This window comes from Ascidiella aspersa, chromosome 7 (assembly GCF_963924565.1).
Source record: "Ascidiella aspersa chromosome 7, kaAscAspe10.2, whole genome shotgun sequence".
NCBI classification, from domain to species: Eukaryota; Metazoa; Chordata; class Ascidiacea; order Phlebobranchia; family Ascidiidae; genus Ascidiella; species Ascidiella aspersa.
The window spans coordinates 19,033,512-19,060,323 of NC_139453.1; the positions used below are offsets into that span (position 1 = coordinate 19,033,512).

At 34.8% G+C, this 26,812-nt stretch overlaps 1 protein-coding gene across 1 annotated transcript; it reads right to left on the minus strand.

Moving 5' to 3' along the window:
* Positions 1–3,578: 3,578 nt before the first annotated feature.
* On the minus strand, positions 3,579–18,212 carry LOC146138153 (uncharacterized). Its single transcript, XM_083393578.1, has 14 exons — positions 18,075–18,212; positions 17,281–17,354; positions 14,972–15,068; positions 13,632–13,742; positions 9,480–9,516; positions 7,920–7,968; positions 6,722–6,896; positions 6,503–6,654; positions 6,282–6,422; positions 5,714–5,813; positions 5,516–5,569; positions 5,004–5,141; positions 4,781–4,881; positions 3,579–4,605 (listed from the first exon to the last, which is right to left on the minus strand). Exons 1-14 carry the CDS (start codon positions 18,127–18,129, stop codon positions 4,120–4,122), a joined length of 1,770 nt encoding a protein of 589 aa, XP_083249704.1. The 5' UTR covers positions 18,130–18,212; the 3' UTR covers positions 3,579–4,119.
* Between the last annotated feature and the right edge of the window lie 8,600 nt (positions 18,213–26,812).

Consider the following 26,812-nt stretch of genomic DNA (forward strand, 5'->3'; position numbering starts at 1 on the left):
AGCAAATACGTAGTCCCGGTGCTAAACTGCGTCAAACGTGAAAAATTTGCCATTGAAAATAAAAATTGCTTACTGTCAAGCAGCTGCAATAAAGGCAATATTTTGCACTGCCTAAATTTTGCGTGGTTAAACATATTTTAAGAAGCCATTAGGCTCTGGTCAAAATTATTATCAAATTGTCCTCCGGAAGGTTGTTGTACGATATTCGTGAACGTTTTTCCAACAGTAAATTGCTTAGCCTATCCGTGACCAGTTTGCGATGATCGACGCTCCCTTAAGGTGCGCGATTTGGGTATTTCACCTTCCTGATTACAAAACGAGGAGTTTTATGTTATATTCTTTGCACTATAGTCTTTAAGACTATGTAATTCGCTTATCCCAGAAGACACTCTAGCCATAAGATAAAAATAAGAACAACCTCAACATCGGAGCAGGCTAAAACACAGTTCGGAATAAGACCAAAATAGCACTAATATCTAATAGTCGTAGTAGCCTATCGCCCAATAGGAATAAGTCCTAAAACTGTCGGAATAAGACCTTAAGGGCATGAATCATCCCTACACAACATTTAACCTAACCCCAAACCCATCCCTAAGTTCATCACTAACTTCCCTAATCCATTTTTAAATCTCACCCTTCCACACCAATAACCCCAAACAGGGTCAAAAAATCCGGTGCCAAAACAGCGGCGCCCTAATGGCGCTATTCAAATAAGGGCGCCCAAACGTTGACACTAAAACGGCCGACGCCATACCCATGGCCCCTGATCGTCCCATATACCCTCTCCCTAAAGTTTCAGTAGAGATGGCGTCACGCAGTCATGTTAAATGCAACATAACAAGGTAAGTCAAAACATGGCGACATAAAGAAGTAGGCCTAAGCTTAGAAACAACACCACGCACGGTTGGAGTGCTACATTCAATACGAAAGTTGTATTATAAAAACGGCATTTGACCCGCGCAAAGCGAAAATACGCCCTTTTTGTACCTTTTTAGATGACAATGTTCACTCTAGGTCAGTGCTTCTTAAACTTTTTTAGTTTTGTTCACCCCTAGCATCTATCACCAGATTTCATTTACCCTTGTCTCATGATATGATAAAACTATCTCGTTTATATATAACAGCACAAAATGACTTAGATTGTTTCGATTTTTGCTGGGATCAACTCAAGCTAAGTTTTACCATTGCAAATCTACGATTTTTTCAGAAAATATAAAGCAACAAACAAAGTCACCGAACTTTTGTACTTATACTAGGGCCACCATATTTTTAGCACCCAAAAAGAGGACATTTTTTTGCCTGCAAGTAAAACGAAAATAAGATTGATATGTTTGAGAAATAACGTGCCATATCCACACCTTTTTTACCAGCGGCCCCCTTTGGTAATTTTCCTATGCCCTACGAAAAGTAATTCGGCATTTTCAATGAAATATCACGCACTGAGACAACTTGAAAATAGTGAAATCTGTTGTCGGTCGCGCGAAGCGCGAACAAAAATTGGTTGAATTGGCGCTAAACTGTTAAATCAGGAGGCTTTTCGTAAAACATTTCGTCCCCCTGTTGCTATCCTGTTATCCAATTATATAAAATATGGATAAAAAATAGTTCAAACAGTGGATGACTTTTATCGTTTATAAAATAGTTAGAAAAATTTTAGTTAAATAAGGCCGTCGATGCTATAAAAACATGCAATGGCACTCAAAGAGACTTTGTGCTCAACAAAGAAAACAAAATTAGATAACAGAAGATTCGCAATTTTTTTGGGGCTGTTGTAGGCCTAATGTTAAAGTTGGCAAAAACAGAGTTTGTACCAGGGCTGGGGAGCCACCATAAAATAGCATTAGCTCCGGAGCCATCAGGCAATTATTAAATGGCTCCGGAGTCGTAAAACGCAATCCTTTGGCTCCGGAGTAGTAAAACTCATATCCTTTGGCTCCGGAACCATCAAACACACACCCAATGGCTCCGGCTCCAGCTCCGGTGCCACCAGTCACTTATTTAATGGCAAGTTTTAAAAATTTATTTTGGCTAACTAACGTTGGAGATGGAACAAAATATAATTTCTTAGCTTGAGCACCACAAATTGAAAAATGGCTCCAGCTCCACAAAAATAATGAAAAGGGCTCCGGCCTCGGCTCCAGCTCCACAAAAATAATAAAAATGGCTCCGGCTCCACAAAATTAATAACAATGGCTCCGGCGAAAATGCTTAGCTCCGGGCTCCAGCTCCGCCTCCCCAGCCCTGGTTTGTACAGCGCTGTAGGAGTGGTGTACAACCAAAGCGAAACTATTAAAATCATAGCAAAGGAATTAAATATTAACTTAGAGCTACCCCCCCCCCTACGAATTGCTTGGAGCCCCCCTAGCCTAAACGTCTTGTTAAAAGTATAAGCAACTAACTCGAAATGCGAAAAAGAGGACATTTGAACATTTTTGAGCGACCTCGGGGGACCATTCAGTTTTCTCGAGAAAAGAGGACATATGGTAGGCCTAACTTATACGCTCAGTGCAAACCAACTGAACTATTAGCCTTCAATAAGCCAAAAAAAAAACAGTTTAGTAGTCGATTTACTTCAGAAATTCATTTATTAGTGACTAGGGGTGAACCATTCACCAGTTTAAGAAACACTGCTCAGGTGATTCGATGAGACGCATTTAAATTTCGCGTGGATTGAAACAATTTTTGGATTGGCCTAACTGATTTCGGTAATAAAATAACCTTTAGGATGACACACGTTATATTATAATATTAGGCAGTCTAAGACAGAGGTGGCCAACACGCGGCTCTTCACCCAGTTATGTGCGGCTCTTACGTTCATGTTGCATTTATGATTTGGTTTCGATTTTCTTTGGTTAAGTTATGATTTTTTGTCGGTTTCGACTCCGATTTTATTTTTAGTAACACTTTTGAAACAAGACTAAATAAAAAATTTTGCATATTCAACTAAATAAAGGCAATTTTTTCGCGCGATTGCTATGTGGAGTGAGTAAAAAATGGGTGATAGGCCGATTCATTTCGTTATTATGTGTGTTAGGTGTAGCCCTTAGCAGTTAACCAAGTAACAAACGCGACTCTTGGTATCTGATTGGTTGGCAACCACTGGTCTAACAGTATGCCGTAATGGTGCAGATCCTTCAGGCAGGCTATTTACAATATGTATACCCACGAAAATGCCGTTTTTTTATATCCTGAATATTTACAATACTTATTTTATATAATTACACTGATTTTCGGTTTGCTAAGTTCTATACTTAGTTTAATCTTTATATAATTACTAATATCAAAAATATGAAAAAGTTACTGTCAGAGGGGAGTTATACTTAAAAGAGTTGGACTTGATTTTTATAGATAGGGTAGGGTTGGCGAAAGAGTGTGAGAAGGGTTGGAGAAATAATTGGAAGGCGAGTAAAAGTGGTAGTTGGAAAAAGAATTAAGAGAAGATTGGAAAGAAGAGTAGGAGAAAACGGCGTAGAGAGTTGAGGAAGAGTAATAGACGAACGGTCAGAGAAGAGTTGGAGGAAAAAAGTAGATGAGATAGAGTTACAGGAAGCTATTTGAAGCAAGAAAATAGGCCTTAAATATCCGCACCTTGTCTAAAAAAGCTCACATCCCCGTTTCACAGTATCTTGGTTGAAAAATGTATTGTAAGTTACTATTTACAGTGTGCAGTCATTTCAGTTTAGGTAGTCATATCTAAGTCTTGAAGTCCAAAACAAGCCAAATAAACTACGTGAGTTCGGCTCCAATATTTTCTTACGTCACTGAAAGCGCGTTTACATTTTTTAATAAAAACAAGGAGTTTGTCACAAACTAAAAATGCATCATCGTATCTCCAACATAGCCTACAATTTACTGATTAGTTATTTAATAATGGCAGGATCCTATTAGTTCTACTTTTAGATTATGGGCCGCGAAATTGATTAATATATTCCATTTTCCGCTGTAACCTTAAGAAGTTGATTGTTAAAAGTAATGTTAATGTGCACCACTATAAGTAGAATTAAAAAAACGCACGTTGTTGATTATAAATCCATGCCAGCAATTTGCGAATTTCTTGAAAAGTCACACAGAACATATAAAACTTTTTCCAAGTGAACTTTTATACACTATTTACCGACATCACGATGAACTTCTGTCGGAATCTGACCTACGGCGTGTCCTACTACGAGAATGTTTATTTTTACGATATTTCTTTTTAGTAGATTTTCTTTCAGGACTGTAATCGTTACGACTCGGTTTTCTTGGACGAGTTTCTTTTTCATAATGCCTTCGTTTGTGTTCCGACTTCCACTTTTTATGTTTTTGGTCGTCGGAAGAGTAATAACGTTCCGATTTCTTTTTACGGGTTGTTTCTTCATCAGACGAACGAGATTTTTTGGCGCGTTTCTGTCTTTTTGAACCATGCTCACGTTTAGGAGACTTCTTACTGATGTAAGCACTCTTGTGTTTGTTACTTTGAGATTTTCGCAATTTCTTGCTATCTGAGACGGGTTGTTCAGTGGCTAAACTTTTAGTGGTCATTGCGGGAGGTTTTGCTGAATTGGCAAACATAGGAGTGTCTTCGCTGGCGTCTCCTTCGGAGCTCATGTCATCCTTGCTAGCTATCTACAAGATAAATATCAGGCAGCAGATAAATAGTCAAGATACCAGGAGTTTCGTTACTTTGCATATAAGGGTAATGGTTACAAGCCAAAAAAGTATGCAGAAAAACTATAACGTTTTTGGTTGGTAAATATCAGATGCAGATTCCCGAAAACAAAACAAAATTAAAAATAAATACCTCTGGTATGTCGCCCTTCTGCAACAACGATTCTTTATGACTTACTTGACCTTTACTATCATGATGGGTTGCTTCTTTTTTCTCGGGGCCACAATTTCCTCCTGTAAACAAATTGCATTTTTAGTAAACGCAGCTACACATCCTTTAAATGTCCAATGGTGGACGTTTGAAACAGTAAATGGTACTATACACAACAGTATTTATATATTTGTCACTTAAAAACCTGTTTCGAAATCTCCAAGTCGTTGATTTTGTAGGTCACTGAAGGTCTTCATTTTTTTGTTAAGGTCCTCATCCTCGATTAGGCTTTCTTCCGAGTCTGACTTGTCCTCTTCATCTGAGCTGTACTCCGGCACCAAACCTGCATCATATCGACCATTAATTAGAAGTTGTTGTTTTTTCAAATTAACCTCCAGTATGACAACTTTTTTAATCCATGAGGATGAAAATTTTAAATACGGAAAACCAGGCGGACTTCTAAAAAGCGATAAATGTTGATTTTTTCGACCTTGGGCAACGTTGAACACTTACACTTTTGAATAATCTTTAGATGGAGTTCTTGGTGTGTAAACATTATATTAACAAGTCGGTATTACACTAGCAGAAACCTCTCCTAATTAAGGCACATTGCCATATAAAACTAACTTCTTCACGAAAACAATTTTTAATGCATGCTTTCATAAGACAGGTGGATTTATTAGGTCTTACTAACATAGAATAAAATATAAAACTCACCAATACCACCAATCGATGCAAGAGCAGTGGATTGCACTAAAGGCTTAGCTGGTGCTTGTTTCAAAAAAGATAATGTTAAAAGTATAATCACATATCGGATTGACTTTGTCATAATAAAAATAATTGTACCAACTTTGTATATAGGTTAAATAAAAATATTGAAAAGCAATGGATGAAATTTCAACACTTTTATACTACCTTTGGTTGCTTTTTTATAAAAATCAACACAAATTTCTAAAATTTCTTGATCCGTAACTTCAAGCAATATGCTGGTGAGCATTCGACGCATTTTCAGCACCTACCATACATATCCATTGTAAACAAAACAATGATCAAATATTAAATAACTCAAATATTCAATGTCACTGCACAAATGTCAGTCACATTTGCAAAACGAATATAAAATATTTATAAACAGAAAACCACATAAATAGATATATTTAGAACAGAAAAAAGAGAAGTTTCTAATAAAGGTCATGTTCCTTTTATACTTGCCAGTCATCACAAAAACTAAAAAAATCATAAAAAACTAATTTACAAAAAAGTCTTTAGCTCTGCACTGAAATTATTAGGCATGTGAAAATTGTATAAATACTTGCAGAAATGTGAAATTATATTAATTATATAAATACCTTGAACTTGAAAAATATTAATCTTGAACTTGAAAAATAGGATTATGGTTTTTGCTCTGCATTTATTATGCACTGATACAACTGACAAATGAACAAAAATAGATATGATCTATTAAGGGACCAAGTTGTGTTACCCTTTCTTGCTCCTTATCTTCCTCATTTTCTTCTTCTGTAGTTGGTTCTGGATCCATATTTCCAGCTTCATCTTCACCCTCATTTTCATCTTTATCTTCAGTGTGGTTTTCCTCAGGGAGTTCTGCATCCGATTCCTCTTCCTATAAGAAATTTGTATAAAAAACATTGCAGATGTTTGACAATTTTAGAATTCTACTTTAAAAATAATTTTGATTCATACATCTTTGATATCTTGTAGATTTTCCAACCTTGAACTATCAAAATTATTCTTAATATTTTCAAGTGAAGCATTCGACTTTTTTTGCTTTTCTTGTTCCATACGTTCCAAACCTTCACGAATCCAAGCAGGAAGAAGTTTTCTCTGGCGGACATCTTTATGCAAATTTAATTTACAATACACATAGTAGGTAACACAGTGGGTTTGTTAAAATCGTCTAACCTGGTGGCTTAGCACATGAAATCTGGTTCTGGTTCAAGTTAGATTCATTATGTTGCCATTGGTTTGAAAACATCCCCATATTTTGAGGAAAATGGCCATTATTTTCTGCTGTTGGCATGTTTGGAGGAGGATAATAGTTGTTCCATCCTTGATTATGGGGTATATATGGCCGTTCCTAAAAAACATAGCTGTAGGAAAGAATTTTTTTTCAAAGTAACACCGGAACAATAAATTATATATACCAGAGGCTCTCAAACTGTGCGTCAGGACACCTTGGTGCATCAGTCTACTTTATTGCAGTAATAAAATGCTTCCAGATACTATTATTCCCTAACATACACATTTAACTCTTTATACAAAACTGTAGAGTGTATCTGTTGATTATGATTTAACAAATCACATTTCTTAGTTCTAAATCACTTCGGCATGTGGCAAATAAGGGTCGAAAAAGTCAGTTATATGAGTGCCTAGACACTAGATTGTAAGCACTTGTGCTAATGTATAGTGTGTAGGTTACATATGGCTACAAAAGAGAAAGCTGATTTTGCCAAAACGCAAATATACTATTAAAGGTGATCGTCCTGAAAAGAATGGTAGCCAGTAAAATAACTTTCTTCAAATTTTGTGGTTTACATTTATTTTGAAAAAAAAGTGTGTTATTTGCATAGAGGCATAGGCCAGAAATGAATGATGCCTAACATCAATCACGATAATTCCATTAGAAATTCTTAAATAAACTCATAGTTTTTTGTTTGAATGTTTAATGCTTGATCTACATGCCACACTCTTGTGCAACACTACTTTTCACACCTAATATATGTGCTCTGAATTTGCTTCGCTATTTTTTGTATATGAATTTTTTCAATATTTTGCACACAATTAAATATACCTATTTTTTATATTCTTATCGCTGGAGGCATTGCAAGATCTACAAACTTTTAGAAGGCTATTGCAAGAAAGTAGTTTTAAGTACCACTGATATATACCAATGCAATTTAGTGATATATATTTTTTCTCCAAAATTAGAAGAAAATCAAGGGAAAAAGTAATTAATTTATCTAAGTTAACTGAGACATCAACCTGTATCATAATAAGATGTTTTTGCCAGCATTTCTCAGGGCCTTGTGTTTATGGTTTATTTTAAATCTATATTTAATTCTGGTGCCAAAAATACCAAAATATAAACCATCAATATTACCTGTTCTTCGGAAAATGGTTCAGGTGGGTTAGAGGTTTGTATGTTGTTGCTGAAAACGTAAAAATAAAGGCTTCAAATAATCAAGTAACAAGCAATAGTCCCAAAAAGAAGAACATTTAGTTCCAAATACAGTAATATTCCAGATCTTGTGCGGAAAGTGTGAAATTAGTCATTATGGAGCATAACTACAGCGTTATATGCATATAGTTAGACGATACTTTATATACTGTATAAGGCATGGGTCGGCAACCTTTTGTATGCAGTGTGCCAGTTTATGAATAATGTCAAAATATCAACAACTCGCGTGCCAAACATTTCTGTGATTGGTTTTGCACTGGCAACCAGCGCTGTGGAGTTAATTAAAAACAACCCGAGCCCGAGTCCGGACAAAATGCTTTACGTAACTAAAGTAAGATGGATATTCAGCAATCCACTCATAGGGCTCATGGAAAAATATGTCACCATATGCTATTCCACCTTAACAATTTGAAGTTTGCTGCCTTATCAGTTTTAAAATTTGCATGCGCACTCCAAGTGGTTTTACCTATATTATTACTGAAATCCCGAGTCCGACTCCGCAGCCGTGCTGTGTAGCCAGGGGGACCACAGGGACCATGCCCAGCCAAATTTATAAATATTGTACTTTTAATAATTTGTTTTGTGACATTTATGAGCAGTATCACAAGAGTCGGTCACAGGCATACAACACATTCAATTGTCATGCACTGTTACGTCACAAACGATGTAGTTATTATTACGTTTGCCTTACGTAATAATGTAGTTTTACTACTTTTTTAGTCATTTTGTTTTTACTCTTTGAATGGTTTTTGAGTATTTCGTTAATACTTAGTCAGTTGCTGCTCGAAACAGTTTGCGACGCCATTAAACCCCACTGAAAAAAAACGTCACGAACACAATACTGTGCCTGCTATTTTGTAATATACTTTTTGCCTGCTATTTTGTAATATGCTTTTTTGTAATATAGACGCTTTTCAGCCGATACCTACAAGTGTTAACTCTCAGTTTGAATAATTGTTTTATGCTGTCAGAACTTTGTAGCGTCATCCCTGAAAATAGTCATGTAACTTTAGTATGCGCTTGCTTTTTTGCTTGCGGCCCTTTTGTTCAGGTCTGCTGTACATTTCTGTGGTATAAAGTGTTAAGCGTGACACATAGGGCCCATTTCATATATGAACAATGCTTGATAATAAGTTATAACAGTAATAATCAAGTTTATTTTGATAAAGTAGTTGTGAGGGCCATATTGTAAAATCATTTTAGTTTCACACAAACATCTAAAAAGTCTAGATGGAAGGAACCAGTTAAAAAACACTACGGCAAACAGAATAAATTTTATCGGATATCTAAGTTGGCAAAAACTGAAATTTCAATTAGGTAAAATTCTTCGGCCCCCCTCCCCTAACATGCTTGATCTGCCCATGTGAACAAAATAAAACACAAATTAAGACAAGATTCATCACTCTGTATGGGTTGTGTCCTTTGTTTAGAAACCAGTACACTATTAAAATATACAATAACTTCTTAATGCACTATACTAACCTTTGATAACCATTTTTATGCTCATCTGTTATAGAATCTGAAAACAGTAAAGATTGGATTAAAAGTTGCACTTGACAAATGAGCGAGTTTCTACCAATATTGCTTTTCCAGACAAATGGTAATGTCAAAAATATCTGAAAGACATTGGCGATTTTAGTTTGCCCCCTTAGTTGTTATTTTACTATTGACTTTACTTGATTATCTAAATTAGTGTGTATACATAAGTGTGTCATCTTAAATAATAAAAAAATTATCATATTAAAAGCGGTATTTTTCGATAACATATCAGTTAGACAACATGAAAACATTAAAGCTGACTCTTAATCGCGCAAAGGGCCAAAAAATTGTGTTTATTTGGTTTGAATTGGGTAAACTTTAATGTACAGTAAGAGAGCTGACGCATTGGACATACAAAAAATTGCTTGTGCTCGATATATTAAGTTTTATCAAGAAGATTTTGACAAACGTTGTGAGGGGATTTACTCCAAACAAAGGCAGAAACGTAAAAATGTCACCCGGAGCGCAAAAACTTAACTTTGCATAAAGTGTTTCAAAAGGTGTGATGACTATGGTGATTATTTTTTGACTTGTCAAAAAAAGTCCAAAGTTGTAAAAAATATTTCAAATCCAAATTGATTAAAAATGCATATAAATTGTTAAAAATTTAAAAAACTATAGTCAGCTTTTTAAAATTGTGGATCTGTTAAAATTTTATTCAATAAATTTAGTTTTGAAATAAATTTAACTATATTTTAACTGTATTATATCTTATGTGAGACAACAGAATTAACTACCCGGGCCTAGTTTATTGAATTAGGTTCAGTTTGAACTTTAGTTATAAAATGTATTTGCTGTCTTTTTCGCTTGTGATTTGCAATTATCTCATTTTCAATTTAGATAAATCTGCTTTTTCGTTAAAATTTTGCAAATTTTTGTTACCTTGTACCTTGTACACAATTTTTTTTAAATTAAGTTATTTTAAATAATCAGCGTTCTGTTTTTCTTTGGCATTTTTATACTGGTTTATCTTTCAAAAATATCAACTACGCAATTTGTGTGTTTGACTGAAGGTCAGTAAAACATCAAAAACGTGTGGTTGGCGACACCAAGGCACTAATGTAGAACCTCAAACAACAATCAGGTGTTTTAATCAATGTATATTCATTAGGTCGAAATTTTTCCCAAAAACATAATTTTAAGTCATTTCTCATTTTTTTAGGTCAAAAAATAATCGCCCTAGTAATAACATACAAAGCAATGGCCATACTGCAAACAACATTACAAATTCGAGCATAAAGTCGGAGTTCCCCGGCGCTAACCAATAGTGGTATATAAATGACAGCTTTGCGCAAAGCGCAAAACATTTTCAAAGTTTTGTTGTTAATTGTGGAGAGGGTGGCATGGTGTCCAACCCCTTAGCACAAATTAGATCGCCATCAACTATAAATACAGTCCAAATCAGCCATAATATTAAAAACACAGTCCAAATCAGCCATAAAGTAGCAAATATAGTCCAAAAACTAAAAAATACAGTTATTTTTGATATCTTCTGTTCAGGCACGTTTCCAACTTAGGGAATTCCCCTATTTTTCGGTCTGACGTTAATGAGCAATGACGTCATAAAATAGTGATTGTAATGATGTCATAAAACATTCTAATCAGAAACAACTAAAGTCCAGCAAATGCAAACAGGTGCATCGTCGACACTCCTGCCAGGCGAAAAACTAAACCAAAGACCGTAAAATATGTGTGATTGATTTTGGAAGAATCCTAAACTATCACCAGCGCAGTTTCCTAAGTTCCATGTATGGGACTAGCGTTAAATTACAGACAAGCCTTTCGCCACGTACATTACTAAACGAAGATCGTTTTTCCGGGGTGTTATCATGCCACAATTAGCACAACATCTGCGCCAAGCAGTGTGCCAAGTCAGTTAAAATACAAGCTGCGGTTGAGGGGAAATAAGTTGTGTCAACTGCACACTAAACACGTGGTCTTAGACTTAGAATATGCTTATAGAGAATAATTTTGCGTTAACTAACATAACTTAAAAGGGCGACTTTGAAATGCGCACGACAGTCATCATTATACCACCTTTTAAGAATCTGTTTCAAAAAAAAAATAATAATCCGTTGTTAACCAATATCGAATATTAGAGCAGACAGCAAACAGAGAGGAACATTAGCTGCGCCTAAATTTGACGTTTTAGCGAGAAAAAAGAAAAACGGTTTGTCTTAGCGTTGTTAATTGTTGAATTCACACTTGATAATATAATCAGCCAACCTAAACAAATAACGAAAGAGAAAAAATATACTGCATTTTACGGTCGACCAAAAAAAAGATAAAAACGAAGTTTTGCGTTAGATTTTGGTTACGCATTAGCTTAAGACGCATGACCCAAACACATTAAGAACATTGCCGCTTCGGACAGTTCGCTAAACCCTGACCAAATCGAACAACAAACAACAATATTACTCACAAAATGGGGGTAGCAAACCCCGGCCCCCTGCATACGCCACTGTGTCACATGATCAGTAACTTAAATCACCTGGGTGGGATAGGTGGGTCTGGGTAGGTGTGTTATAAACTCCCCGGGTATGGGCGGAGCCTGAAAAATTTTACGTTTCGTGTATTCTAGACGCTAAAAACGGCGTTTAGTTATTATGAGCTTACGATAGAAAATTTGCAACACCTCGTATTCAAGTCCGAATGTCTTATTCACTTCCGATTGTCAAGTGATTTTAATTGCGCGTGAAACGCTATGGAATTGCGGTGTCAGAACAGCCTCTGTGACATATCAATCACAAACTGTTGCATTTCGTTGTCAGCAAAATTAACGATGCTTATCAACAAATTTGGTGATATTTGTAGGTTAAATTTTGCCGATGGTATGAAGCATGGCTTTAAAATCGCCCTTTTTGAACTCATAATTAGTAAATTATTCCACTGAAACTGTGCAAGAAAAACACAAACATGGCTTGTTACTGAAGTTAAGACGGCGATTTATTATCAGTTTATCGGGCAATGGTTCGTTGACATTTTAATCCACGTTTCAAAATGCGACGGTCAAGCAGTTCTTTTCGAGATTTAGGCTAATAAAAACATCAAATAGAGCGACCTGTGGTGAAGACGTTTGCTGTAGCTTACACGCTTGTTTTCTTTAGGTCGTTGAGAAGACGGTTCATTTTATCAATAAAATATATATTCGTTAACAGGCGTGCTTGAGATTACTTGAGTCGGTGACAAGCAACTGCTAAATGAAACAAACATCAATAACAAGCGTGATTAGGCGTTGGCGGCGATAAGCACCGACAACTAACATGTTTTCAATGTTTCCGATGTAACATTGCAGCAATCACGGTTTTAGTTTTGTGATAATTGTTTACTGAGATTTCAAAGGGGGGTGTCAAGACTCCTAGACAACCCCCCCCCCACGCTAGCCCCTGCTTCTGTTTTTAATAAGGCCCAAATACAATTTCAAAATTTTCCTTGGTTTGTCAGACCAATGGTGGGATGTTTGTTACAGGAGATAGATAAGAGATGCAGCTCAAGCGAGAGGCTCCAAAATACACAACGGATAGAAGTTCTATGGTCATGGCCTGAACTTTATATGTATAAAAAAGTCAAATGTCAGCTGTCTTTAAGGGCTGTGTATTGTTTTTGATGTTTTTTTTTCTGATAATTCAAATTTGACGATATATTAAAAACGTGATGCGCTAGAGAAAAACCAAAGGCATATTCAAAATCAGCGCAAAAATACATCAACGATTAAATACTCACGTTCTGGATTAAAAAAAGTGAAATTTAGTTACAAATGAAATTTGAGCATTATTTTATTGCATGTAGCTCGTAAAACTTATTTAGGCACTTAGTTAGTCGTACTTAACTTAAAAAACTAAGTTAGGATTTTTTTTTATATGTACGTAGTTAAATTGAAACTCATTTGAGAACTTTTTTGGTCGTACTTAGCTCAAATTTTGGTTGTACAAAACTCAAATAAAAGTATAAAGCAGTAAATCGGTTAAAACGATTTGTAAGAAGTGCATATATGTGTCAATACAAAATATAATGCATATATGCCTAAAATCACCTTACATTGGTAATTACTAGCTAAAAAGGGATACATAGAGAGATATAAATGAACAAAGGCACCTTCTTCTGGTGGTAGAGGGGGAAGCACAGCATTTCCACTCATGTTTGGTGCATGGAAAGCCGGTGGGTTTCCTTGATTTTGTTGCCAATATTGATGAGTTGTATGTTGCTCTAAATTATTATTTGGACATTCAAACATGTAGTGTATTACTTCTTTCTAAAATCTTAATACAGTGGTTCTCAACCTGGAGTTCGCGACCCCCAAGGGGGTTGAAAGGGGCTGTCTGGGGGGTGGCCGTGTAGAATTTCAAAAAGCAAATAGTAATAAGAATTAGGCAATATGAACTAAAAGTTTAGCAGTATAGAAGGAGAAAAAGCAACCGCCAGTCTAATATTTGTCTTTGTGTGGCTTTTGCTGCATTGAACCAGTCATGTTTATGACGTCACCATTACACTTTTCAATTAATGAATCAGGAATTGCTTCAGTCAAACAACGTCTAATAAAGATGAATGGACCCTCACACCAAGGTTGCCAGATGGCCTAAAATTCGGAACAAAATGATAAATTTGTCCTAATTTTCACTAATTTTTCAGTGTCCGACGGTTTGTAAATCTTTATGACAGTAAGCTTTCTGTCCTAATTTGGCCGTATTTATTTGAAACATTGTGGGATGAAGTAAAACCACGGGCTCATGAGGCCTTCAAACTTTATTTATACCAACTTTACCAACGTAAATCCAAAAATAGTTCACGCTTTGCGCAATTGTGATGCGTATTTCTACAATAATTATGTGCAGCACAAAAGCGTCAGGTGTAATACCGGTATAGGGCGCTTTAGTTCCAAATTAAAATTTAGGCCAACTTACAATAAAATTTGTGCTAGGTTTACAGGCAAAGTATTTCTACTTTTCAGCGGTTTCATAACCTTTTACAAAGCTTTTTCCGAAACATCCACAGAATTCCGGTAATTAAATTTTTGTGTTGTAGTTTTGGAAAAAGGAAATAGAATTTAGGGAAAGCTTTATTATTGCACTGCTGTTAACGACTAACCATTTTGTAAATTTGTAAGGAATTTTGGCCACTGACCAATAACATTTAACTCCATTAATTTCCTTTTTTATCCGAATTTTACACCAACAATGTCCTAATCCTAAACCAAGCATCTGGTAACCCTGGCTCAAACCGTAATTTTAGCTTGTTGTGCATAGTACATTTTAGCCGAATTTTAAAACAATCGTAGTCTAGATTTTTTCCCTTTAAAATGTGCTTTTATATGTACTTAAGTTTATTTATTATGCACTATAATGAGGGGGGTCGCTCAAGTTAACAAAAACCTAAAAGGGGTCGCGAGAACAAAAAGGTTGAGAACCACTGGCTTAATAGAACAAGTCAAAATTCACCTGGAATTGGAGGGCGCCATGCATTGTTGCCTTGTATAGTATTGGATTGCCAAGGAAAAGCAGTAAATCCATGGCCATCAAATTGTTGGAAGTTGGTCTAAAACAAAGTATAAATTTTTAGAAATGTTTTTAATAGCAATAAACATCATTACTGATAAAGTAAAACATCAGACCTTACAGATTTATATTCAGAGGTATTTAAAAGCACCATGTTAACGCAAAAGGTTAGTTCCGATTCGTATATATCAGGAATGGGCAAACGGCGGCAAGCGAGCCACATGCGCCGGCATGTTTTTTGTGGCTCTTCTAGTTGAATCGTAAAATTCCAAAAAAATTGTAAAGACTACAAAGATACCGTTTATGAACGTTTAACTCTTTTTCTTTTCTTTATTTAGGCCAGCATTTCATTGATGATGTAACACTAGACATAGAATCCAAAGAGTTAGTTAACAGCAAGTCAACGCAATTTTATTGCTAAGGTTTTAGAGATTAGCAAATCAAACAAAAGACTGATATTAATTAATATTGTGTGTATTATTTTGTTCTTACCATTATTATTATTGTGCTAATTAAAACAGTTTTGTAATACAGTATTACAATTTTGGTATTATTGCTGAACTTACATTATGTACCATTTTTGTATTGAAATAACTTTGAGGCTCTCTGGTACTTGTATTTTCTACAAATGGCTCTTCCATTGAATATATTTGCTCACCTCTGGTATATACATAGTCCGGTGTTTTACATTTTTTTCAGGCGACCAATTATGTTTTAATTGCGACATCACTATTTTGTGTCAATCAAATGTTATTGGGTGAGCAGATATTTTATGAACTGAAAACAAGAGTGAAGGTGACTTAAAAACATGACTGGTTCACTAAAGCAAATGTCGTGAATTTAGTTATTAGACTGGCACATTCTTTTACTCCTTACAATACTAATTTGTTTCTATTGATTTGTTTCTTGTTATTTTTTGTTCGACAAATAGTACACAGCGACCTCTCCTCTTGGAACCCCAGGTTTGGAACCACTGCTATAGGGGTAACTCATGTTAACAATATGCCTTTCAACTCAGAAAAAGAAGTTTAAAAAACAAGTGCCTTCTGTGCAAGTTCTGATTTTTAGACACTCTTATGACTGGCGAGAGAAAATTTTAATTCAAGGCCAACCCGGTGTTTGAGTTAAACATTACATTGTAGTTATGTATTACACATCTTGCAAAATGGCTTTAAACACCCATTTTTTCCCATTTTAACTGTGGATGTCTGGTAATTTTGTATTGGATAAATACCCGTGTCAAGTATTAGTATCGGTTCTAGTACAATACTAGAGTGGTACGGTGCCAATCCGATACAACAATAATATAAAAATTTCAGCTGTGAAGTGCAGTTCAACACAGTAATTTGTATGCATGGAATAGTAAATTTCTTAAAAATGGTAGGTTAACAACTACAGAGGTAACTAAACAGTGCTAAAGCAATTTTTGGCATAATAACCTATATTAAAATATTGATAGCGGATTGCAATACTTTTGTCCAAAATATTGGGTATCGTTTTCTGAATAAATGTTGGTATCGCAATACAAAAAATCAATCAGACCTAATTGTAGCGATTCATAATTAATTTTTATTACCATATCCATTTGTTATGTTAACTATATTATAATAAACCCTAGTGTATTTTGTCAGAGATTAGTTTTGTCATGGATGTTTTGGTAGTTATTATAGTATATTTATTATTATTTTATACTTCAACATGAATTTGTGGGTTTGGTTACTTATTGCTTGTTCTACGTTTCTTTTTTCAACAAGCAACTACAGATTATACATTGGCCTAATAAAAATTAAAAAAAACCTTGTTCGTTCATAAATTCAAACCTCTACTAATGTATTTTGTGTTTATTTTTTACCGGACTTCTCTCAAAAATAAAACTGTACACCGGCCAAATTTAGTTTTTTTTTATCACTTATCTCGGACACAACCCTTCCCCTCCACCAAATCAGAAAAAAAATGCTCTTGAATTATATAAGGGTATTTTTGCATAAACAAACCTGCATAGAACCACCTAATCGCTTTAAGACCCCTATTTTGGGTGTACAGCAAATCTCAATATAAATCAAAACTGTACCTAAACTCATTTCTGGGAATTTGTCTGGCTTCACTTTATACAGATTTAAATAAATGATGTGCGCCTTTTTCTCAGTTCGTTTGTTTTTCTTAGGTTTTGGTGTTGGCTTTTTAATTTGGCGCTAGCGACTAAACAACCTGTCAATTACATTAGCTAATTGAATATTAATATATACACTTACTTGTGGTTGATCTGTTGGCTCAGATGTCCTGTTTTGTATCCATGCTTGGGCCAGAGCACCCCAATCCACATTGTCTGAAAATTTTATTTACATAGTTTGGAAATGCATGATCTGATGTTCTACAGTATAACCCAAGCCACATTAAAAATAGATCTAAAATAATCTGAATAGTTTATTTAGTTCACAAATAAAGGCGGAAAATAACTTGAAGCTTAGATCTTCCAAATTATAAGTGTTACACAATTCTTAATGGAGTCAGATTTGGTAAGACAGATGGATTTTAAATGTTTAGCAATTTTGTGATTTGATATGAAATTACTCAATCGTACTTATATTGGCGAGTGGGCAAGTGCAAAATCCAAAACCTGGTCAGCAAATTGAATTTAATTACTTTTTTATTTTGTCACAAAGAGGTATATATAATTATGTTTACCTTAAAAATAGTTATTAAATATTTTATGAAAAGTATACTAATATTTGATAATCTGATTTTGTTATTCTACATTTAAAACCTCCTATTTAACAACCCCTAAGAATTTTACTTTAAGCACCCCTACTCATATTTTCAGGATTCTAATCCAAAATTTTTGTTTATTTCAGAGATTGGAAAAAATATGATTTTTACAGACACAAATTTAAGTGGAAAGTTACTCCCAATTTGTTTATTAAACAATTTGATTGCCAAGGCCAGACTTTTTGTCTAGTTATGAATGCAAATCTAATATACCAAAAGTTTTAATATACATTTTTAGGTATATATGCAAAAAAAATTACAAAAATAAACATAAACATACCACTTTGACCCTGTTGTAAAGGCCATGGTTGTTGAGATTGATCTTGATTCCACATGGGATGTAATATTTACATGTATAAAATTACACAAACAAGTCTCATACACAAAATCTCTTAAAAAATAGAACAGTTACAGAGTATAAAGTAATCTTGATCTAGAAGCGGAACAAACCATAAAATTAATAAGTGGGCACTGGTCAAGAAAAAAAAACTTTAAGAAAATCTGAAAACTATGAATTATGTTGTTATGATGTTTAAACATTTTTCACTAATTTGCTGGTGTAAAGAAACTTATTTGATTTAATTAAATTTTCTTTTAGTTTGACTTTTAGGGTAACACACAATTAGACCTATAAAACAACATTATCTAAAGCTGAATTATCTAGAACACCATAGCATTAAGACTAACAAAACAATAAAGCGAAATATGCCGTATTATGTATGAAGGAATAGGACTTAAATATCACCTAAAGAGGCTATTGGACAAATTGGCGCCTCCGACCTAGCATTGATCATTTGGTTTTTTGATTGCCATGTTATGGTAATGGACAAAGTTAGAAATCTGGTTGGGCGTTCAGGTTGGAAATATTGGAAAGTTAGTGTTGAAGTTAGGGTTAATTAAAAGGTTGTTTAGATCTTATTCCAACAGTTTAATGTTGGTTTTTCATGTATCAATTATTTTACCTTCTTATGGAAATGTGTCATAATTTTTTAGTTTAGGATTAATCTTAGTAAAACACACTTCATGCTAAAAGTTACTTTAATTATTGGTCTTCTCTTTCTACAAATCGGTTATAATTATTTTTTGTGTGAGCAGGTATCGTTTCTTGTATTATTATATCTTTGCAATAATATACGCACTTAAAATCATTCAAGCACCACCACTATTGGCCACCCTAGTTATAGGACATTATTGTAGGGACAATGTTCAGATTATTAATTTTTAAAGTAATAGTTTATGCAATATTTTCCATGGTGTAGCAAAAACAGTAATACGAAAAAAATTAGACTTGGTTTAAATTCAAGGGCTCCACAAGTCTTACCCCAAAGTGTTATCACAACATTCGGGGGGTTCTAAAGTTAGTTTGCTTTTTTGCCTATTATATGTTTCAGACCTTTCGTCCATAGCTTTTTAGAAAAGTATACATTGTAGAATTTTCATATCTTTTCGGACATGTAGGTGCCCATTAGTTTGTTCCCCTGGGCCTTTGATTTTTGGGGAACTAAACCTAAACTAGTGTGATGTCTTCGTTTTAGTTGTCTGTGGCTATGGACTACGATCTAGCAGTAGAAAAACTCCAATTTATAGAATTTGCTCATATTCGCCTGCTTTGTTCAGTTGGTGAAGCAAAGAAACAACTAGCATCATGCAGCGTGCTTTATTCACCCTGGAAAGATCAGCCGCATGTGCAACATTTACTGTGCGAAGTGGCCAAGTTAGTAAAACAGCCTATTGCTCTTACAAAATAACCTATTTAATTTTCTTTTTTGGTTGGGAGGGCTGTTAAGCAAATTTTGGGTGTTTTCTGGAGGGCAAAAGCCATAAATTAAACGTGGTATCATCCTACAAGTGCTCTATAATATCCCTATCTAGCAGTAGCAATATCTGTGTATCCTTTAGCAAACTGCCTCATTGGTATCAATAAAGTTATGGTAAAAGCGCTGGGAATTGTTCGGCCCATATATATCTGTTTTTGCTAGAAGAAACAAGTCAAGGAAAAGCTTTTTTAGGTTTTAGCTTTTTAGGGGGCGGGCTGGTAAATTTTGCATAATCTTTACAAAAAAACATAAGAGAAAATGTAACCCATGGCTAACAACCCTTTTACATAACGTCATAGGTCAAATAAGGAAATTTTCGGCCCATATGTGTTTTTGCTTGGAGAAACAAGTCAAGGGAAACTACTTTCTAGTTGGTTGTTTCAGGCCATCCTGCAGAGAAAATAAGTTGCAAAATCTTAGATGACTTGTGCAGAATTTTCTGAATTTAAAGGAAGCTTTGGCCCAGGTTTGGGATTTATTCCCCGCGCAATTTGCTTGTTATGTAAAATCAACGTAAAATGTGGTCAGCCGCAAAAAATTGCTCAAACGTGTAAAACTTTCGTCGGGCTAATGGTTTTCATTACAGAACTCCATTTTCAGCCGTACAAATCTAACAAATAACGATATAACAGCCGCGCAAATTTGGGCGGAAATGTTATTAATGCCGCGCAATTTAAAGCTGCAAAATCGTTTCACCTGGCGCAAAATCCAAAGTTTCCAATCTGGGCTTTGGTGCTGGTCTAGAATCCTACCACATAACACAATATTAGGCTTAGGCCTTAGGGTGTTGGTTAGTGTTTGGGTGAGGGTGGGTCAAGTATTATTATATTTATTAATTATTAATAATGCTTAACCACGCAAACACTAACCTGGCTAACCCACTGCACCCTAACCTAAATAATGTGCGTTGATTTAATAATTGTTTGAAGCTGTGAAAATTTCTAGACCAGCGCCGAAGCTTTCCCATCAAACTCAATTTGTCAATCAAATAACACATATCGCAAGCTGTAGAACAAGTAATAGTGTTCTTGAAGATGGCGCAAGTAAAAAAACACAATTGTCATTTCGGCGAAATATTTTTTTACGCTTTTTTTAACATTTTTTACGCCGTTTACCACAATTTCACTTTCTTTTTCCTACTATAAAACTGAACTACAATTAAATATTTTCGCGTTTTTATTCTTAACAAGATAATCATAGTCTCCCACTCTGGTCATTCAGATATTTTCAGCGAAATAGGTTTTCCGTAGCCCATTTGTGCTTAAAAACAAAAAAAATTAAAGTTTGGGGGGTACATTTGGTCGAATTTTTAAAAACTATCCGCACATTTAAATTTCATAAAAATTTACATACAACTACTAGAAAGTATTCTTAACAAGATAAGCATAGTCTCCCACTCTGGTCATTCAGATATTTTCAGCGAAATAGGTTTTCCGTAGCCCATTTTTGCTTAAAAACAAAAAAAAATTGAAGTTTGGGGGGGTACATTTGGTCGAATTTTTAAAAACTATCCGCACATTAAAATTTCCTAAAAATTTACATACAACTACTAGAAAGTATTCTTAACAAGATACGCATAGTCTCCCACTCTGGTCATTCAGATATTTTCAGCGAAATAGGTTTTCCGTAGCCCATTTGTGCTTAAAAACAAAAAAATTAAAGTTTGGGGGGGTACATTTGGTCGAATTTTTAAAAACTATCCGCACATTAAAATTTCCTAAAAATTTACATACAACTACTAGAAAGTATTCTTAACAAGATAAGTATAGTCTCCCACTCTGGTCATTCAGATATTTTCAGCGAAATAGGTTTTCCGTAGCCCATTTGTGCTTAAAAACAAAAAAAAATTAAAGGTTGGGGGGTACATTTGGTCGAATTTTTAAAAACTATCCGCACATTAAAATTTCCTAAAAATTTACATACAACTACTAGAAAGTATTCTTAACAAGATAAGCATAGTCTCCCACTCTGGTCATTCAGATATTTTCAGCGAAATAGGTTTTCCGTAGCCCATTTGTGCTTAAAAACAAAAAAAATTTAAAGTTTGGGGGGTACATTTGGTCGAATTTTTAAAAACTATCCGCACATTAAAATTTCCTAAAAATTTACATACAACTACTAGAAAGTATTCTTAACAAGATAAGCATGGTCTCCCACTCTGGTCATTCAGATATTTTCAGCGAAATAGGTTTCCGTAGCCCATTTGTGCTTAAAAACAAAAAAAAAATTAAAGTTTGGGGGGTACATTTGGTCGAATTTTTAAAAACTATCAGCATGTAGAGGTGGTTGATAATGAGAATCATTTAATTATCTTTTGTGCCTCGATGTACCAAACTCACAACTACATATAGATACTGCATTCAAATTGAATTGTTCATCTTCCGCTTCATACTTCTACTATGCTTCGTATTAAACCTTAGCTCAGAAAACAATCGCTCTGTTCATTTGCTTAGACAAGACTGGGCTGGTTCAACAGCAGAACAACTTGTAAATTGATCCGGATAACTGGACATTTTTATTTAGTATGCAATCAGTTTTATACACAAAATTCAGAAGAGAAATTTCTGTACGAGAAAAAGATTATGACGCAGCAATGACACGGCAAATTGTTATAATATTTAATAATAATTACGTCACACGGGTGTTGGTTTTCCCGCCTTTCTTTCTAAACATCTCTCCTACGAGGAAGCTAGAATTTATCCATATAAGTACACAAAAACAGCTTCTCTAACAGTAAACATAATTCTGAATCATAGTTTTGAAATATGGCGATCGTGCTAGTTCTCAAACGGCCATTTAGGTCGAACATTCGAAGACAATATAAGGACGGATGTATATGTCAATTTTGCTATTCGTCATCTGTGAACAAGTAGCCAAGCTGTTTCGCAAGGCACTCGCAATACCGGAAGTTTTCAATAAAAGTGCGCACAGTTTACGATTAGTCAAACATTGCATTTTCGATTATATTCACAGAATGCTCTTTGATAAATAGGATTATTACATTTTTGGTAAATAAGCAACAGGATGTTTTTGATAAGGATGCATTATGACATTTTTGATAAATAGACAACAGAATAAAAAAGGGTTTGATAAATAGACAACGGAATAAGAAGGGTGCACGTTTTCATCATTCGGTAATTACTTAAAACGCTTAATCAAACATCTTAAAATGACCACTGTCGTTACAGATTTACTCCCCTTTTTTGAAATCATTGAACGAGTTTGCGCAATTGTTTCTTGTGCTTCAATTCATGCTTCTTCGACATTTGTTTCATTGTTTTGTGTGCCAGGTGGCACATTTCTTTAATGTTGCAACGATGATCTTGACGCCAGCATTCGCTGATTGTTTAAGCATCGTTTGCTTGCTGTTCGAACTCAATGTTCGCCATGACAGAGCAGTGCTGCATCGCTTTGTTGTCGGAATTTGTGAAGCAGCTGGGAGAAACCCCGTTCGGTGTTCTTTTGGAAAACCGTTCTGCGCCTTGCGTCTGATCTCTGTCGCGCCCAACGCTTGTTTGTGTTTGTTTCTGAAAATTAAAATAATTATCGGTAGATATGTTGTCCAAATACTTGGGAGTACTCTGCCGCAATTTTAGGTCATTCAAACACTTTCACTTTGATTGCGAACATATTCTTTACTCTTCTTTAATTTATATATATATCAATTTTTCTTTTTGGTTTTGCATTATTTATATCTTTTTTGTTTTGTTTATATATATATAGGCGCTTTAGGTTACATTTGAATAACGCACAAATTTGTTATTGCAATTCATAATTGCTCACGTTACACATATCTTGCGATTCTATACAATAACACATATATTTTATAGCGATTACACATTTACTCAATCTCCGTTATATGCGATTAATAGGCGATAAATGCAACGATTTAGGTTATAATGATTCACACAAGTGAAACATTTGTAATTAGTGATCGTGCAACGTGTATTTTTATTGAAATTGGCTTCATAATTTGATTTCTGCGCGGCAACTCATACGGTTTTTGGAGTAAGGGAAAGCGTTGGTGGAGGTAAGTCTCCAACCATTTTGTAATTGCGGCCGCATATAGGCCTAGGCGGATAAGAGTAATTTTCTTATCATGGAAATGGTAGAATTAACCACCAATAGTAGTAATAGGTTATTAGGGTCAACGTAGCAAGAACATCACGCTAGCGATGGGGCACGTGACCAGAGCAAGCAATTTTGTGACGTGAAATACATTGGGCACTTGGTGAAAGTTAGTTTACATCATTGATGCTGTGCCATGTTTTCTTTTGAAAAGATAAGTAAAATTTATCTTGAAACATAAAAATTTTGGTTTTACGTTTCTAGGTGTGGGATTTTAGTACTAGCGTCGAAAAGCACTGTTTTACTGAAACACCGCTAATGGAGTTAGCCGGATTCGCGACTTCCGGCCTTTACCAAAAGAGATTGAGTTGGCAATTAAGCCTTGTAAGCCAGGAACGCCTTGGCGTAAGATTACAGATGAACAAGCTATTTTTTAGATAGGGTTCAGGAGTCCTTACGGGGCATTCCATGTCAAATCATCAAGCCCTTGTAACCACCCGTCTCAGATTTTCATGATATTTACGTTGTGCAAAATATAGCTCGAAAAAATGGGTTTGCAAAAAAAAATTTTGAAAAAATTCCAATCCGTTAGTAAGTTATGCTATTTTGAAATTTGGCCACTAGAGAGGGTTTTCGGACACCCCCAAAATGGAAATTTACATTTAAACGCTGTAATTTAAGTAAATATGGAAGTAAAAGTATGTTTCCTACCATTTTTGGGGTCAAGAAATCCATTTTTGGAGTCAAAATTGCATTTGAATAAAGTTTAGAGGCCTTAAGGGGCACTTGAAAAGAAAAAAAATGTTTATGTTCCAAGCGAAAAGGTGAAAGACTGCAAATATTTAGAAACCCAATTTTTTATTCGTTTATCCTTTATAGCAAGATCTGTCAAATAAGCTTAAAATGAATCTTTAGACTTATTGGAAAAAGGTTTTATAGCCAAAATGGAACTCATACTATTTTGGTTACAATTCCCCTAATAAATGTATTCATAATCTGCGCTTTTGTACTTATAAAAGCTTTGTATATAATTTGTATAATTTTTTAGAAAGGATTAACAGAATATGGCTCTTCAGGAGACACTAAAATGACTTGCAGGAAATTTGTTTGAACAATATGATTCAGATGAACAAAATGTTTCTTCTAAAACTATTATATTGGCCCACATTGTTAGAGCTGTTCAATCCTTAAGACTAACCACCGTTTTTGTCCTAGATTTTTATTTACTTCATTGGTACTATCTGTCTATTGCTTAAATGTTTTGTTTTTTTAATTCTTACTTGGTTACTTGCTGTAGCCTATTTACTGATTTGTTAACAATTGAAGATGAAACCTGCTTCGGTGATTTGCTGCATGATGCATCGGAAAAGCTACCAGGGATGACTGTCACAAGTTAACATACACTAAGTCTAAGTCACTGTTGAACATTTTGGATATTGATAAAGAAAAAGGGAAGTGATTTTGTGGAGAGCTGGGTTAAGAGGAAATAAGATCTCTGCTAAGACTGTATGTAAGGATCACCGTGTAATGTTTTACGAGTGTTTTAAAAGAAAAAAAATTCTTGTTAAAATATGGAAAGGAAGAATTTAAAAACAAAACCGGCATGGAAATTCTGTGCCACATCAAAAAATGGATTCCTTGACCCCAAAAATGGTAGGAAACATACTTTTACTTCTATATTTACTTAAATTACATCGTTTAAATGTACATTTCCATTTTGGGGGTGTCCGAAAACCCCCTCTAGTGGCCAAATTTCAAAGTGCCATAACTTCCTAACGGATTGGAATTTTTTCGAATTTTTTTTTGCAAACTTATTTTTTTGAGCTATATTTTGCACAACGTAAATATCATGAAAATCTGAGATGGGTGGTTACAAAATTTCAATTTTTGTGATGATTTGATATGGAATACCCCTTACGGTACTTGTGTATCCTTGTTAACTAGAAAGGTTCTGCGCTTACTTGCGCAGATTGGTTCATGAAATAAAGTAATATAATGCAGACGTTGCAGTGTACACTCGAGATTACTCAATTTGACTGGCTTGCTTTTTAAAAGTATTTGCGAATCCGTTTCTAGAAACGCTGTGTGTTTAAGGGTGAGAAAATGCGATTAGAAACGCGGTTAGAACACAATCGTAGAGCGCCTTAAGGAAATCGCTTGATTTCCGCTTTTTTTTTTAAATTAGGGTTGCATTCGGTGAGCACTAAAGTAAGCGATGCATTGGAATTATTTACATAAAATGTTTAAGACATTACAAAAGTGAGTAGGGTTTACTCCTAAAGTCGCGTTTAAAGACTTACACGAATTGAAACATATAGTTTGCGCGTGAATGAATTACTGATTTTACGAAGTACTTCCGACTCGCGTGTCAACGCGTGCAGCATAGCCTATACGATTTAGAGTTTCCTGAACTGAAACTCAAACGCGTGAATTGTTTAAAACAATTTGGACACTATACAAAATTAAGTCTTTTTGATATATGCATGATTTGCAAAATTCAACACATTTAAATGGTTTAAGAAAAAGTAGCATAAAAATAATTTACAGACAACGCTTGTTTATATTTTGTGTTCCTTATTCCAAGCAAATGCTTTGCTGACGAGATGGAGCGTCTTTCAACGTATCTTTCGACGAAATCAATTCTTCCAAAAGGCTTCTTGCAGGGTGTCAAACATAACAGTTTTTAGGCGGTCGTTTGTGGTTGGTCCGTACAGATTAAGGCACATCTTTTCTTGAGCTTCGTTCGTCACTCGGAGGGCATCATTTTGTAGAGGTGGTTGATAATGAGAATCATTTAATTGTCTTTTGTGCCTCGATGTACCAAACTCACAACTACAATGTAGATACTGCATTCAAATTGAATTGTTCATCATACTTGTAATATGCTTCGTATTAAACCTTAGCTCAGAAAACAATCGCTCTGTTCATTTGCTTAGACAAGACTGGTCTGGTTCAACAGCAGAACAATTTGTAAATTGATCCGAATAACTGGACATTTTTATTTAGTATGCAATCTGTTTTATACACAAAATTCAGAAGAGAAATTTCTGTACGAGAAAAAGATTATGACGCAGCAATGAAACGGCAAATTGTTATTATATTTAATAATAATTACCACGGGTGTTGGCTTTCT